The sequence below is a fragment of the Podarcis vaucheri genome (genome assembly GCF_965113315.1).
Source record: "Podarcis vaucheri genome assembly, chromosome: 7".
NCBI lineage: Eukaryota > Metazoa > Chordata > Lepidosauria > Squamata > Lacertidae > Podarcis > Podarcis vaucheri.
This window is the reverse complement of record NC_138765.1, coordinates 38,898,943-38,912,911: the sequence shown is the minus strand read 5'-3', so window position 1 is coordinate 38,912,911 and position 13,969 is coordinate 38,898,943. Positions and strand designations below refer to the sequence as shown.

Here is a 13,969-nt window from a genome sequence, read left to right as displayed (position 1 = left end):
AAAATTTAGATAAGTGTGAATTTTGCTGTGTTTCGTTTTTTCATTATTTTGGAAAGTGTGAATTTGATAAATTAGGCTTTAAATGTGAGCCGAACTTCTTCCTCACCCCTAGCTCCCACCTCTGGTATTTGAACCCAAGTACCAGTGATGTTAGCCACAGTCCACTGGTATCCTCCAGCTTCTTGAGACACACTCCAGTTTTATTTGCTTCCCCTCAAACCAGTCTTCATCCAATTAGAAAACGGAAGCCACAATGAAGCTGAAGAGTGTGGGTGGTATTCGACTCAAAGTAGACCCACTGAAATTAATGAACCCAAGTTAGACATGTCCATTGATCTCAATGGAACTACTCTGAGTAGTAGGACTAGCACTGAATACCAGGATATCAGGCAGGAGATGTCCCCATGTCTATCTGGAGGTGCCAGGGAATCAGGGGTTGTACCTGGGTCTTGCTACATGCAAAACATGGAATAGTTGGCATCCATCTGTCTTGGGAGACAATGGAGGAGTGTGCCTTTGCGGGTGAGGTCAAGCAGTTGGACAGTTGCAGCGCCTGCTGTGACTGTAGAGACCAATGCAGGAGAGAGATGTTTTGCTGCAGCTGGGGCAGATGAAGGCATCTGATTGTGCTGCTACAGATACACCCAGGGGTGTAGCTTGCTGTTCCGGCACCCGGAGCAGCAGGGGCAGGGCGATCTGCCCATGGGGGTACTGTGGCGATTCATGCACAGGGGCACCACAGCAATCTGCCCAGGTGGCCAATTGGCGTGGTGGCGATGCACTGGGGGGGGGGGCGAGTGGCACAGCAGCGATTCACCTAGGGGGCATTTTGTCACACACCCCTCGGCTGACACTGCCCTCTTCCTGCGCCCCTGGATATACCATGGCAAATCTTCTTTCTGCGCTTCTCCCAATGGTCATGTGCTCTACTACTGAACCACAGCCCTGTGGAACTTCCACCAGCCTCATCTGCTACTGAATACCATTTACTGGGGATCACAGGTGTGCAGAATGAAAGGTAACTAACTGTTTTGAGATTTCCAGTTGGTCTTAATAAAGATAATGGGCAACTGCTGCTCTTGGAATCAGTTTCATAAGGAACCTTTCTCTTGCCTCTTCCCCCAGTTCAGTACAAGCGTGAGATTTTTCTGACTGCTTTGGGGAGGAAAACTCATGCAGAAATCTTATCTGTGTCTGCTTCTGCCCTTTAGATATAAAAGCAGAGATGTAGTTAAACACCTGCAAAGTTTCCATTCAATGATCATTATGAGGAACATCTGGAACACCTCCCCCCCCCACAAAGAAAGCACTTTTCTCAAAGCACAGTTGAGGAGAGGGAAGATACCAATAATTCTCTAAATGTGTAACAGAAAATAATAAAATAACATAAAGAGCAAAACCGGACAGTTGTTTTGGACCTTGGGTGACGGTTGATGGAGACCTGAAATTAAAAGCAGGAAGATGAAACTTTCTGTTGGCAGCTGCAATGAGAAGACCTCGAAATGGCACAAAAACAATCTCTAGGGAAGCCTTGGTGGGATTGGAAGAGGGTCAGCTGCTGAGAGATAATATAAGGAGCTGGGTGGGTGAAAGGGAGGTCTGTGTGGCAGCTGAGGAGGAGCTGTGAGGTTGCAAGAAGCTGGCTAAAGCGAGTAAGAGACTGAGCAGCGAAGTTGTGGATGCAGCCTGGTATCCTTTATCCATCTCTAGCCAAAGGGGCCTACTTCCAAGTAAGTGTGCAATGGCTTGTACCCTTAAAAGCTTTGGAAAGGGATGTGTTGTGTTATCATTGTTTTGTCATTTTAGGCTGACTGCACAGAGCTCTAACTAGTTTTGGCAGTATCCTATCTCTGTCTTCAAGTGCTCCCTTCGGGAAAAAATCTCAATTCTCTTTTCTCTCAAGCTGCTATGTTAGAAGGCAATGTTATATAAATATATATGAGAGTTGCTATATTTCAAAATGTGAGTTTGTTGAGGGTTTTTTTGTGGGGGACAAAGTTGTTGACTTCTGACATGGGTTGCCATACGTCCGGATTTTCCCAGACATTTCAGCGATTTCCACCTGGACACTGCTTCTGACTGCCTTATTCCAGCTATGTCTGGGAAATTCTGGGCATATGACAACCCTAATATGTATTCCCAAGCAATGAGCAGTCAAAAGGCTTGGTAAATGTCTTTGAGATGCTGGTGTTTAAATGGTGATACTGATAGCTAATTTGTTTTGATTTCCCCCCAAAGTATGCCGGGGTGATACAATTTTGGAAACTGGCATTCTAAATGTAGAATATAATTGTTCTCATGTCTGTTTGCAATTTTTTCCCCAGTCAGGGATCCTATGTCTTAACAGGTGCCTGAAATACATTTTAGTTGAGAAAGTTAGATCCACCCAACATCTGCCTGTGAGATGCAGCTCTTAAAGGCATAGGTATCTTAGCTGCAAAAAAAGTTGGCAATCCTATCTAAGCTTGAATCTCAAGTTCTCTGAAGTTGCTAATTTTGCAAACAATTGGGTAAAGGTTCTATTCACTGCTAGGCAAAACAGTCTGTTTCCCCCTTTATAATATGAAGGAGACTGTGGAAGTTTAACTGCTTGGTTAATCATTTATTTTTAAAAATAATAATTGTAGAACCAGTTCTGTGGATAACCCTATTGTATTATTTACTACAATTCTTTCTTGCTACCCTTAAGACAGCCTCCCATCCATCCCTCAATGCCATTTTGGTTTTCTGGTACCTGTGTGGCACTTTCTCCAACTCTACAGCCCCTCAGTATTGGAGAGCTCCTTCATTGCTTCCCACTCCCCACCCATTAATATTTCCCAGGGGTTCCCAAACTGTCTTCCCTTAGCTTCATTCAGGTTATCTGCATGGTGTCTTTGGATTTGTGGTTGAAGATGGAAGATGGCACATCCATAGCATATTCATTTTTAAATAGTATTTTAATGTGTCTCCTTTATTCCTTATATATTGTGTTATAAATTATACTGAATGCAATAAAATGCAATGTATGAGAAATAGAAGCATCAATAAAGTGCCGCTGAAATCATACAGCACCTAGCACTGCACATCACAATTGCTACAACAAGCTGCTGCAGTTTGTTGGTGGGTAGATTTTTTGGGGGGGGGGGCATGCACACATTGCCAAACCAGGAGAGGTGTCATCAGAATGGGGACAAAAGGGGACATCAAATTCCACAATGTTTTCAAATTTAGAAATATTTACTATATTTTAAATAGAAATGCATATATCTAACCATAGAGGGGAAGACTCTTGACCTGAGTACCTGCTCGGGTCCTGTTGCTCACAGCTGGTTGGCTATTTCAAGACACCCCTCCATCCATACTTTCCTTCTTAGGATTCCTTATTTTTAAACCAGACTTTCTACCACACTGAACAGCCCTTCCATCTTCAACTTCAGTTCCCCAGACCTTGTTGGACTGCAATCATCATCCCTGGTCACTGGCTGACTTTAAAATTAGCCAAGGGTTTTTTAAATCCTTCTGCTCACACCTGTTCAGCATGATAACAACCAACCTTAAAAATGCAACAAGCCCCATCAAGGTGTAGCATTCCAGGGTTTAACTCTGCACTGCACGAACAAGTCCTTTCTTTTATCTGTCCTGAATCTTCCAACAATCAGCTTTGTTGGTGTACCTGAGTTCCAGTGCTATAGGAGAGGGAGATGAATATTTCTCTGCCCACTTTCTCAATGCTATGCATAATTTTATACCCTTCTATAATGTTGCCTCTTCCTCACCTTTAAACTAAAAAGTCCCATATATTGCAGTCTTTTTTCACAGGGGAGTTGTTCATTTGGTTTGCCCTTTTCATTATATCATCATCATCATCATCATCATCATCATCATCATCATCATCATTTTATTATTTAAAGCCCGCCCATGTGGCTGGGTTTTCCTAGCCACTCTGGGCAGTGGCGGAGGAAGCCGATCAGGCACTTGGGGTGGCGCGCCTGCCCTGCACACAGGGACTGGGCCAGCCGCCCACAGGGTCACAGAGGGGCCTCTGAGGAGTCCGCCTGCCTCTTCCCACTCGGCCGCCCTACCGCTGAGGGTGAGGTGGCAGGTGGACCGTTTGGGGCAGTGCGGAGCCTGTGGGTGCCCAAGCCACCGTGTCACTCCCAGGAGAGACATGTGGTGTGGCTCAGGAGCACTGCAGGCCCCGCGGTGAGTGCTGCCCACCATTTTGTCACCCCCCTCAGTGGGACACTCTGCTGCACCCCCCTTGCTACGCCCCAGACTCTGGGCGGCTCCCAACAGAACACTAAAAACAGAATAAAACTTCAAACATTAAAAACTTCCCTAAACAGGGCTGCCTTCTAAACCTTTCACAACTACACAATATCCATTTTGAGGTGAGATGTCCAGAACCGCACAAAATATTCCAAATGCAGTCGCACCATATACTTGCATAATGGCAGTATGATACTGGCAGTTTTATTTTCAATTCATTTTCTAATGATTTCTAGCATGGAATTTGCTCCCCCCCCCCCATGGTCACTGCACACTGGGCTGACATATTCACAATATCGCCTATGACTCCAAGGTCTCTCTCTCTTTCTCTTTGCCCCTTAGAAATGGCCATGAAGTGCTTGTTGCTCCTAGTTCTGGTACTCCTCCTGCCTGCTACTGAGACAACTTATCACAGTAAGTTTCCTGATGGCCTTCCTGGAAAACAAAGAGGCTGCTGGAACGTCATCAGGGCAATAGATAAGATGGCACAGATGTGTCATTGAAAACTGAGTTTACAGTTTGCCAACTGTGCCCCATCAACCATATGGCTGGTGGGCATGCAGCTTCCTCCCCAAGCCTCCGCGGGAGGAGAGTGATCCCCACAGAGGCTTGGGGAAAGGTCGACAACTCTGGGAAAGGGGGATCCTGAGAGATCTTTGAACCACAGTGCCGGATATGCTTAAGACGGCCCAGTCAGCCTGCATACCACATGGAGCTGGTAGACAGCTGCCCTGGACACAGAATTGACCTGTGCCTCCATGGACAGCTATGAGTCCAAAATTACTCCCAGTCTGCGCACCTGGTCCTTCGCACCTGGTCCTTCGCACAGTTACCCCATTCAGGACCAGACTGGGGACAGGGCAGCCCATACCAACTGAGGACTGTCCTCTGCAAAGTAGGTTACCTGACCTCCCACCCCTCCACTGGCCAACAGAATGACGGCTTTCCTCTGCTGTAGGTCATCTAACGGAGCTTCCCAGTGCAAGAGGAGAAGCTGCCCCACGTCCTCGGAGGAATCTGGGAGAGCCTTGCTTCCCAAACCCATGCCGGAACCAGGGAGAATGCACTGCAGTTGGGAACAATGCCAGCTGCTCTTGTAAGCCAGGGTTCACTGGCTTGCGCTGTAAAGGTAACACAGGTCTGCTGTGCTGTGGGGAAGTGTATTTCTTTCTCTCCCCGTTCCCCTTGCATCCCTGGGTGTGGCTGGTCCCAATTATAGAATGGTAGAGTTGGAAAGGGTCCCGAAGGCAATCTAGTCCAAGCCCCTGCAACGCGAAAATTGCAACTAGAGAATCCCGGACAGATGGCCACCCAACCTCTGTTTAAAAGCTTCCAGTGAAGGAGAGTCCACTGCCTTCTGAGGTAGGCTTTCAAAGTTCCTTCCTTTCACAGCACTTTGCCCAAAAAACTCCTGAAGGATCTGCCAAATCATATTTTACATTACGAAGGATTCCGGGGTATTTCTGAAGCAGAGGTGGGGAACCTTTTTCAGCCTGAGGGCCATGGTCGCTTAAGACCAGCCTTCTGTGGGGCCACATGCCAGTAGTGGGCGGGGCCAGAGCTGTAATAGGACAGGGCTCTGTCTACACTCTTTCATGCACCCAAACCTTTTCAGCCCACAGATGTGCACATACAGAGCCCTGCTACTCTAGAGAGTTCCCTGCAGCAACAGGACAGCAAATTTGGGCTGCACTGGAATTGTTTGAAGTGCATAACCGCCCACCCTAGCAACCTGATAAAACTGTGTGAGTGTGTGTGTGTGTGTGTGTTAGGCCCCATTTGCACTATAAAATTAAAGCACACCATGATTTCATATCACTTTGAACCACTTTGAACCACTTTCACCCGAAGAATTCTGGGAATTGTTGTTTGTTCAGGGTGCTGAGAGTTGTTAGGAGATGCCATATTCCCCTCAGAGAGGTACAATTCCCATACAGTGGTACCTCGGGTTACATACGCTTCAGGTTACATACGCTTCAGGATACAGATTCCGCTAACCCAGAAATAGTACCTCGGGTTAAGAACTTTGCTTCAGGATGAGAACAGAAATCGTGCTCCAGCGGTGCAGTGGCAGCAGGAGGCCCCATTAGCTAAAGTGGTGCTTCAGGTTAAGAACGGACCTCCGGAATGAATTAAGTTCTTAACCCGAGGTACCACTGTAGTTCCCTGCAAAAAGGAATTTACCGTTAAACCACTCTGAGAATTTTAGCTCTGAACAACTACAGTTCTCCTGATTCTCTGGGGGAAGCCATTAGAATTGAAGTGGTATGATACTGGTTTAAATGTACAGTGTGGATGGGGTCTTAATGGCCCCTCCTATCTCCAGCGCTGGCCACGCCCACTGGCATGCACCCACAAGCACCCATCCACCACTGCATGCACTGCTCAGAGGTAGGGAGGTTCCCCACTTGCTCTAATTGATGGATTTTCTCCCCCAGAAATTGTGGTGAAACTGGAATGCATGGAAGAGTTCATGAGGATGCTGGTGAGGAAGGAAGCATTTGAAATGCTGAAGATCCCCCTGGCCTCTCTCCACCTGAGTAGCCGTACCTGCCTGGTCTCCGAGCAATGGCAAGACGGAGTCAGTTACTTTGGTGCAAAGCTGACTGGGGAGAACCACACCACCTGTGGCTCCACCACTAATGTAAGTGCTCTGGAGCAGTTCGTAAAGAAGAAGATCCACACAAGTGTGCAACTACTTATTTTTATTTCATATACAAATCTGGAGCAATTTCACAAAAAATATATGGACATGCTCACTGCCATTGATAGTCTTCCTCCTCCTTCTCTTCTTCTTCGTGTTCGTTTTCCTCTTCCTCCTTCCATCCATTACATTACAGAAATTCAATCTTGAAGTAACCAATGCATGAAGTACTGTGGCAAGATTTTATATTGTTGTCCTCTTTATCCACATGTGGTTTTGAACCCCCTAATCCAGTTTCTGGTCCATTTTCAGATCAATGAGACTCATGTGTCCTACACCAATGTGATTGAGTCCGGCAGTGACAACGACCAGAGTATTATCACCAGGAGCGTCCAGATCCGCTTGCACTTCTCCTGCATGTATGCCTCCAAGCAGCTGATTGGCCTGGGCTACGAACTCAGGCCTGTGGACAAGTAGGTTGTTGTTGTTGTTGTAGTTGTTGTTGTTGTGATGACTCTGGCCAGGGGCTTTCCTCTGATAGCCACAGCCTTTGGCCTGTTCCCCCATCCTTGCTCCATTGTGGCATGTGCTGCAGGGCTGGCCAAGGGGGGTGGGGGAGAACTTTGGTTCAGTTTAAAGGCAAACCCATCTAATTTTCACTTCCTGAAGCAAGACGCAAACCAAAGCATAGCCGTCCCCCAAAATTCACACTTCTCCGAATTTTGCAATGCAGTTCTCCAGCCGAGTAATGTATACAAAAGCGCATGCACTAGGGTAAAGTGTAGAAATGGAAAGTGAAAATATGAAACAATACATAATGAGAAAATGTTTTCGAAAACAACGTGTATATGAGAAACAATTCCATACATGTATATTAGAAAATCATACTAAAATGCTGTGAATTTTCATGAGGATATTTTAAACCCTGCTGGAAGTGAATTGGATCTTAATGCCTGAGGGGGTCTATAGGGAAGGAGGGGGTCTTTCAGGTATCTGGGACCTGAGTTGTTTAGGGCTTTAAACACCAATGTTGAATTGGGCCTGGAAACCAGTGTACCAGATTATAGGAGATCTAAATGGATCCCCAGTTGTAATCTGGCCACTGAATTTTGGACTAGTTGAAGTTTCCAAGCAGTCTTCAAGGGCAGCCCCACATGGAGATTATTGTGACAATCCGGTCTGGAAGTGGGCCAATTAGATGGACCAATAGTCTGATTTGGTACTTCTGAAAATGGGTTCTCCCTAGGCATGCTGGAATCTCCCTCTTCTCATTTTGTCTTTGCTTCTTCTGGCATTCATCACCTGAGTTTGCTATTAGATATACTTATTTAACTTCCTTGTATCTTGTCCTGGGACTCCAGAATTGGGTGGGGAAAGGTGGTGATTGTGGGAGAGTGGATAAGCATGGGCAGGTGGGTTAGGTTTGTCCATGTGAATCCCTGACTGACTCTGGCGGGGTTTGTGTGTGGCTGCCTCTTTTCCTAGGATTGTCCAGTTTACGGTCAAGGAAGGGGACTTCAGAGTCAACATGCAGCTGTATGAAAACGCCAGCTATGTGCGTGCCTATCCCAAGTCACAACTGACGTTCCTCGTAACAGACATGCTCTACGTCCTCGTGAAAATAGAAGGGCGGGATCAGGCAAAGTACTTCTTCCTCGGCATGGAGGACTGCTGGGGCACTCCGACAGCTAGCCCACAGGACAGCACAAAGTACTTCCTGATCATGAAGGGGTGAGAGTCTGGCATGGCATTTGTTGAGGGGTTTGATCCTGTATATCTGCTTTCCCCAACCTGTGAGTTGCGGGCTTTACAAGTAAACTCCTCCCCCCCATTATTTATTTATAAAAAAATATTTTCATACCACTATATCATAAGCAAGAATATCAAAATGGTTTACAGCAATGAAAACATAAAACCATACAATAAAAAAAATTAAAAGCAGGCATCAGTTAACTATTGGGGAAAGATGTATTCTTAACTGCCTTCATAGGCCTGGTGGGGGGGAAATGTTTCCGGCAGCCATTTAAAAGCTGGCACAGAATTATCTGAGGATTTGTAAGGTGAAATTGCTACCTATTCAGGATGAGTAATATAATATTTTAGGTAATGATACAACAAGGATAGGAATTGAAGCGAAATGTAAAGTTGTAAAGTTTAATTTTGTAAACCATCAGATGGGAGGGAGGGAAGTCGTTAGGCTCAGTCGATCCAAAGAGATAAAACAAGAGGATACGATGTCATGTAATGTGATTATATGTAAAACCAATAAAAATCATTTATAAAAAATAAAAATAAAAGCTGGCACAGAAAGCGCCTATTGAATCTCCATTGGCAGAGAGTTCCACTGGACTGAGCCAATGACACTGGAGGCTCGGTTTCTCACCGTTGTCAAATGAGCCTTGCCAATGCAGGGTATGACCAGTGATGCTCCTAAAGCTGCCTGTGGTTACCAGTGGGGTGAAAGGCACTTTGCACATTATCAAATGCACTCTTTTTTCTAAAAAAATTAAAAAAAAATTATGTTCCAGGACTGAATGCTTACAGCCTGGGTTAAGTTGGGAGCCTGGGCATTTAAGCTTGTGCTTGGTCTCTTCCAGGTGCCCGTACGACAAGACGCTGACTTTCCTCAATGCCGTTGGTAACAGCACTGTGGCAAAGTTTAGCTTTCAGATGTTCCAGTTCAAAAACTTCCAGGAGCTGTACGTGCACTGCCAAGTGCGCCTTTGTGTACCGGAGAACAAAGAGCCCTGCGCCAAGGTAACCTCTCTCTGTGTGTCTTTAGGATATTGGGCAGTCTTCTGCATCTCTGTAGGGTGTAGGTCACCACTGTGGTGCTCCTGGGCTCGCATGTACCCTCAGATGCTAGCAGGGTCCCATCGACCTCTCCCTCCCTTGTGCTGAAAATATCTTCTTTAGTTAATGGAAGCCTCTCCCCACCCCCACCCCCAGTGAAATCGTTTTATAATGAGTGCCTCTCTTTTATAATGACGTGTATGTGTGTTTTTGTGTGTACAATCACACCAAAGAAATGTAGAAGAGCAAAACAAAGGATTGTAAACTGGAATAAGGGTATTGCTACTGGTGTACTAAACTTGACACTGTAATTTAAAAATAGAACTGTGTAATCTGCTAGGCTGCTGCTATGCCCAGTATATAAAAGTATAGCAAGCGAGTAATAATCCTGCATTGCAGGGGTTGTGGTCTGACTCCACAATTTTGATAATAAAGGAATAATTGCTGGTGGCATACTAAATTTGAGAGATCTAGTTGTTGGGGAATTAAAAACAAACATTTGTCCACTAGGCTGCAGCTAATGCCCAGAAGTATAGCATATAAGGGTGCAACTCTTAAGGATGAAGTATTGTAAAAAATATAACTGCCCACCAACTGGTTGCTGCTGCAGCTGTATATAGAACTATAGCAAACCATTGTCAGGGTGGGGTTGCTGGTGCAAAGGTGAGACAGAGTGGTTGGAAATTCTGAAATGCACTTGCTTAGTGGCTAGAAGCAGAGCAAACCCACTGGCAAGGGTGAGGCTGCTAGAGGTGAGATATTTGCTTACCAGTGACTGGAAATTAAAAATAAATTTGTAAGCTATGAAGCTGCTGTTGATGCCCAGTACAGTAGTGAGCAAACAGCTACAAGGATGTGCCACTGAAGCAGCAGAGGTATATGCTAAAGTAGATACAATTTTTTTAAATACAAAATTTAGCAAAATATTATGAAAGGATGGAGAGGTATAAAACTCAGCCACTGCTTCAGAGAAAAGACCGCTAATGCCCCTTGATGGGTGGGGACAAGGGTATTGTACTTAACTAATAGGGACATGGGTGGTGCTGTGATCTAAACCACTGAGCCCCTTGGGCTTGCTGATCAGAAGGTTGGCGGTTCAAATCCGCATCATGGAATGAGCTCCCATTGCTCTGTCCCAGCTCCTGCCAACCTAGCAGTTTGAAAGCACACCAGTGCAAATAGATAAATAGGTACTCCTGCAGTGGGAAGTCCTTTACTTTTTCTGTTTTTACGTTTTACTTAACTATTAAAGAACAACAAACAATTTTGTAGAAGGGTAGGAAGGATGAGAAAAGAAAGGGCTGGGAATTTAAACTCCTGGATTGAGAAGGACTGGATTTAGGAGCATGTGTGCACATGCAAAGCTAAATACTAAGGTCAAGGTTGCAGGGCAGGGAGGTGGTGGTGGTGGAGTGGGATGATGACATCCAGTGAAGCTGAATGTTCAAAGATTCCAGACAAATAAAGGACTTCTTCACACACTGCAAAGTTAAAGTATATGGAACTTTCTCGTGCATGAGGCAGTAATAGCCACCAACTTGGATGGCTTTAAAAGAGGCTTGACAAATTGATAGAAGAGAAGGCTATCAGTGGCTATTAACTACAATGGTCAGAGGCAGTAATGTTTCTGAATCCCAGTTGCTGGAAGTTGCAAAGGTGGAGAGTAATGTTGTGCTCAGCTTCTGCTTGTGGCTTTCCCATAATGGGCATCTGGTTGACTACTGTGAAAAGGGGACTTCTTGGGCCATTAGCTGGATCCAGCACACTCATCTTATGTTTTATGCACTAGTCAAGTAATAAAATAATCAATTTTTAAGATATTAATAGCCCAACAAACAACTGTTTCTAGGGGGGGAAGGTAAATTTTAACAATAATTTTTGATATATTTTAGCGCTTGTAAACAGCTTTGTGAGACTAATAATCTAAAAAATGGCAATTAAACAAAAATAATAATTTAGTAATTTAATAAACATTTAAACGTACTTTGGCTGCAGGTATGCCATACATTTAAAGCACCCACCCCTCCCAAGATTCCCGGAAACTGTAATTTACCCCCTCATAGAGCTACAATTCTTAGCATCCTTGGCAAACTACAGCTCCCAGGATTCTTGCAGCAGGGAAGTCTTGTGCTTTAAATGTGTGATGTGTATATAGTCTTTATTTCAACCTTTAAAAAAATAAAATAAAAATCTGCACAGTCATTTGTAATAGAGTAATGCACAAACAGGGCAGGAGAGACTAACGATTGAACATGTGAAAGTGACCCAGAGCAGAGCTTGGCTGATCTGTCTACTGCTGGAAACTGAAATGTTGGACTACAGTAACCCATGTGCTGATCCAGCACAACAGTTTTTTTAGATTCTTCCCTTTCCCAAGACTTGTTGCAAAAGATCAAATGAGATGCTTGTGTATTGTATCCTTCCTTGTGGCTCTTGGGAGAGAAGAGGAGATCTGTTTTAATTTATTTAAATGGTCTTTGAAAACCGCAGGTTGATGGGCTTGCAGAGATGGCTCATTATGTGGCTATAAGTCTGTGTTATATAAGATGATGCATCTTTGTACACATTCAGCAGTGGAGTAAGATTCACACCTTTTCCCTCTTGCTTTTGACTGCAGCAATGTCCCAGCAAGCAAAGAAGCAAGAGGGAGCTGGTTGATGACTACCAGAAGATCATCTCCTATGGTCCCATCCGTTTCCTGGCCTCATCACACCTGGAAGTGCGGGATGCTGAAGACCAGCAGCTCATCTGGAGTATGTACCTATTTTCCTGGATCAGGTCATGAATGGCCCAGACCAGCCTTTCCCAACCTGCTGCCCTCCAGATACTTTGGACCACAGTTTCACTCAGTCCTAGCTGGCACAGTCAGTGGTCAGGGGTGATGGGAGTTGTAGTCTGAAACATCTGGAAGGCACCACCAGTTTGGGGAGGGTTGACCTGGGCCACTGGTGTTTGGCCTTGGGCCCCTGCTGGACTCCATCTCCCATCATCCCCACCCAGTCTTGGTCATTCTCTCTTGCCACAGCCCCCATCCTCAGTACACTAACCTGCCTGACTCTCTCTTTCCTCCCCTCAGAAATGCAGCTGTGGATCCCTGGTGCCGTGGTTTCAGCAAGTATTGCTGTTGCCATCATTTTGATTGCTGTTGCAAAAGCCATGAAGAAATGAGCAAGTTGTAAAAACAAATGGGGGCGGCGGCAGCAGAATTCCAAATAAATACAATTGCAAATAGATGTGGTGTCTCACTCACTAGCTTGCTTTACTCTGGGAGTCAATTTAGGGGTGAGAGATACGATGTATGATGGAACTGTTTTGTTCTCAGCTTTGCTGTCCCATTTCACACACAAAGCAAGCAGTGAAAGAACTTCTTTGGCTTGAGATACTACTGTGGGACTATCTCCTGGGTGGCAGGAGGCTACAGGGCCAAGAAGGGAGCTTCAGGGACCCAGATACCTTCTAGCCAACATAGCAAGAGAGGTTGGTCCAACAGGCTTGCGGTGAAAGGTAATGAGACATTCCTAGCTTAAGGTTAAATGAGACAGCATAGTTTAAATCAATCCGCATCATCTTTTGGCCAGTTCACTATGTAGATAAGCCACTACCAGGTATTTTGTGATTTTACCATCGTATGTATTTATTTGATCCATGTATATGCTACCCTCCATCCAATTAGCATCAACCTGGGTCCCCATATGTTGTTGGGACCACGACTCTGACTTCCTGACCATCGGTGACGCTGGCTGGGGCTGCTGGGTGTTGTAATCCAACAAGTAAGGGCTGCATAGGCCCTGCAGTATTATAATGCAAGTGGAAGCAGATCTCACAAACACACCCAACCTTTGCACGTTGCAGCCTGGCTTATGCGCTGTAACAGCGGCATGGGAGCCTGTCATTTGATCCTGGCACGTTGCTCCATTAACGTCTGAAAGGGGAGCGGGGCAAATACAGGTGGTGGGGGAAGCCATCAGGTTGCCCAGTTTCTCCCCATCATTTGCTATCCATGTGCAGTGCTGCAGCAACGCAAGGTTAGAACACAGGTGTGACTCCTGGAGCAACATGGCAGCCGGAGAATTGAGCTTGAGCTCATCCCCTGCTGAAATCTGTGCTGAAAGAGGGCCAATGGTGGCATTTGAAGCTTCTTAAACTAGGACACAGGGAGCCTTCCCAGTCCAAAGACTGCTGCTGGGGGTGCTGTTTGGTTGGGGCTGTCTACCATACAGTATGTGCTGGTGGCTATGTCCAGTTATACCATCATTTTGGACCAGGATTTTCCACGTTCTC

General features: G+C 45.5%; 1 protein-coding gene across 1 annotated transcript; it reads left to right on the top strand.

Annotated features, from left to right (window-relative positions):
- The first annotated feature begins 1,324 nt into the window (after window positions 1-1,324).
- Window positions 1,325-12,921, top strand: LOC309538179 (uromodulin-like). Its single transcript, XM_082233503.1, has 9 exons — window positions 1,325-1,730; window positions 4,594-4,665; window positions 5,210-5,380; window positions 6,690-6,895; window positions 7,208-7,368; window positions 8,381-8,626; window positions 9,493-9,652; window positions 12,306-12,441; window positions 12,765-12,921. Exons 2-9 carry the CDS (start codon window positions 4,596-4,598, stop codon window positions 12,854-12,856), a joined length of 1,242 nt encoding a protein of 413 aa, XP_082089629.1. The 5' UTR covers window positions 1,325-1,730; window positions 4,594-4,595; the 3' UTR covers window positions 12,857-12,921.
- The last annotated feature ends 1,048 nt before the right edge of the window (window positions 12,922-13,969 follow it).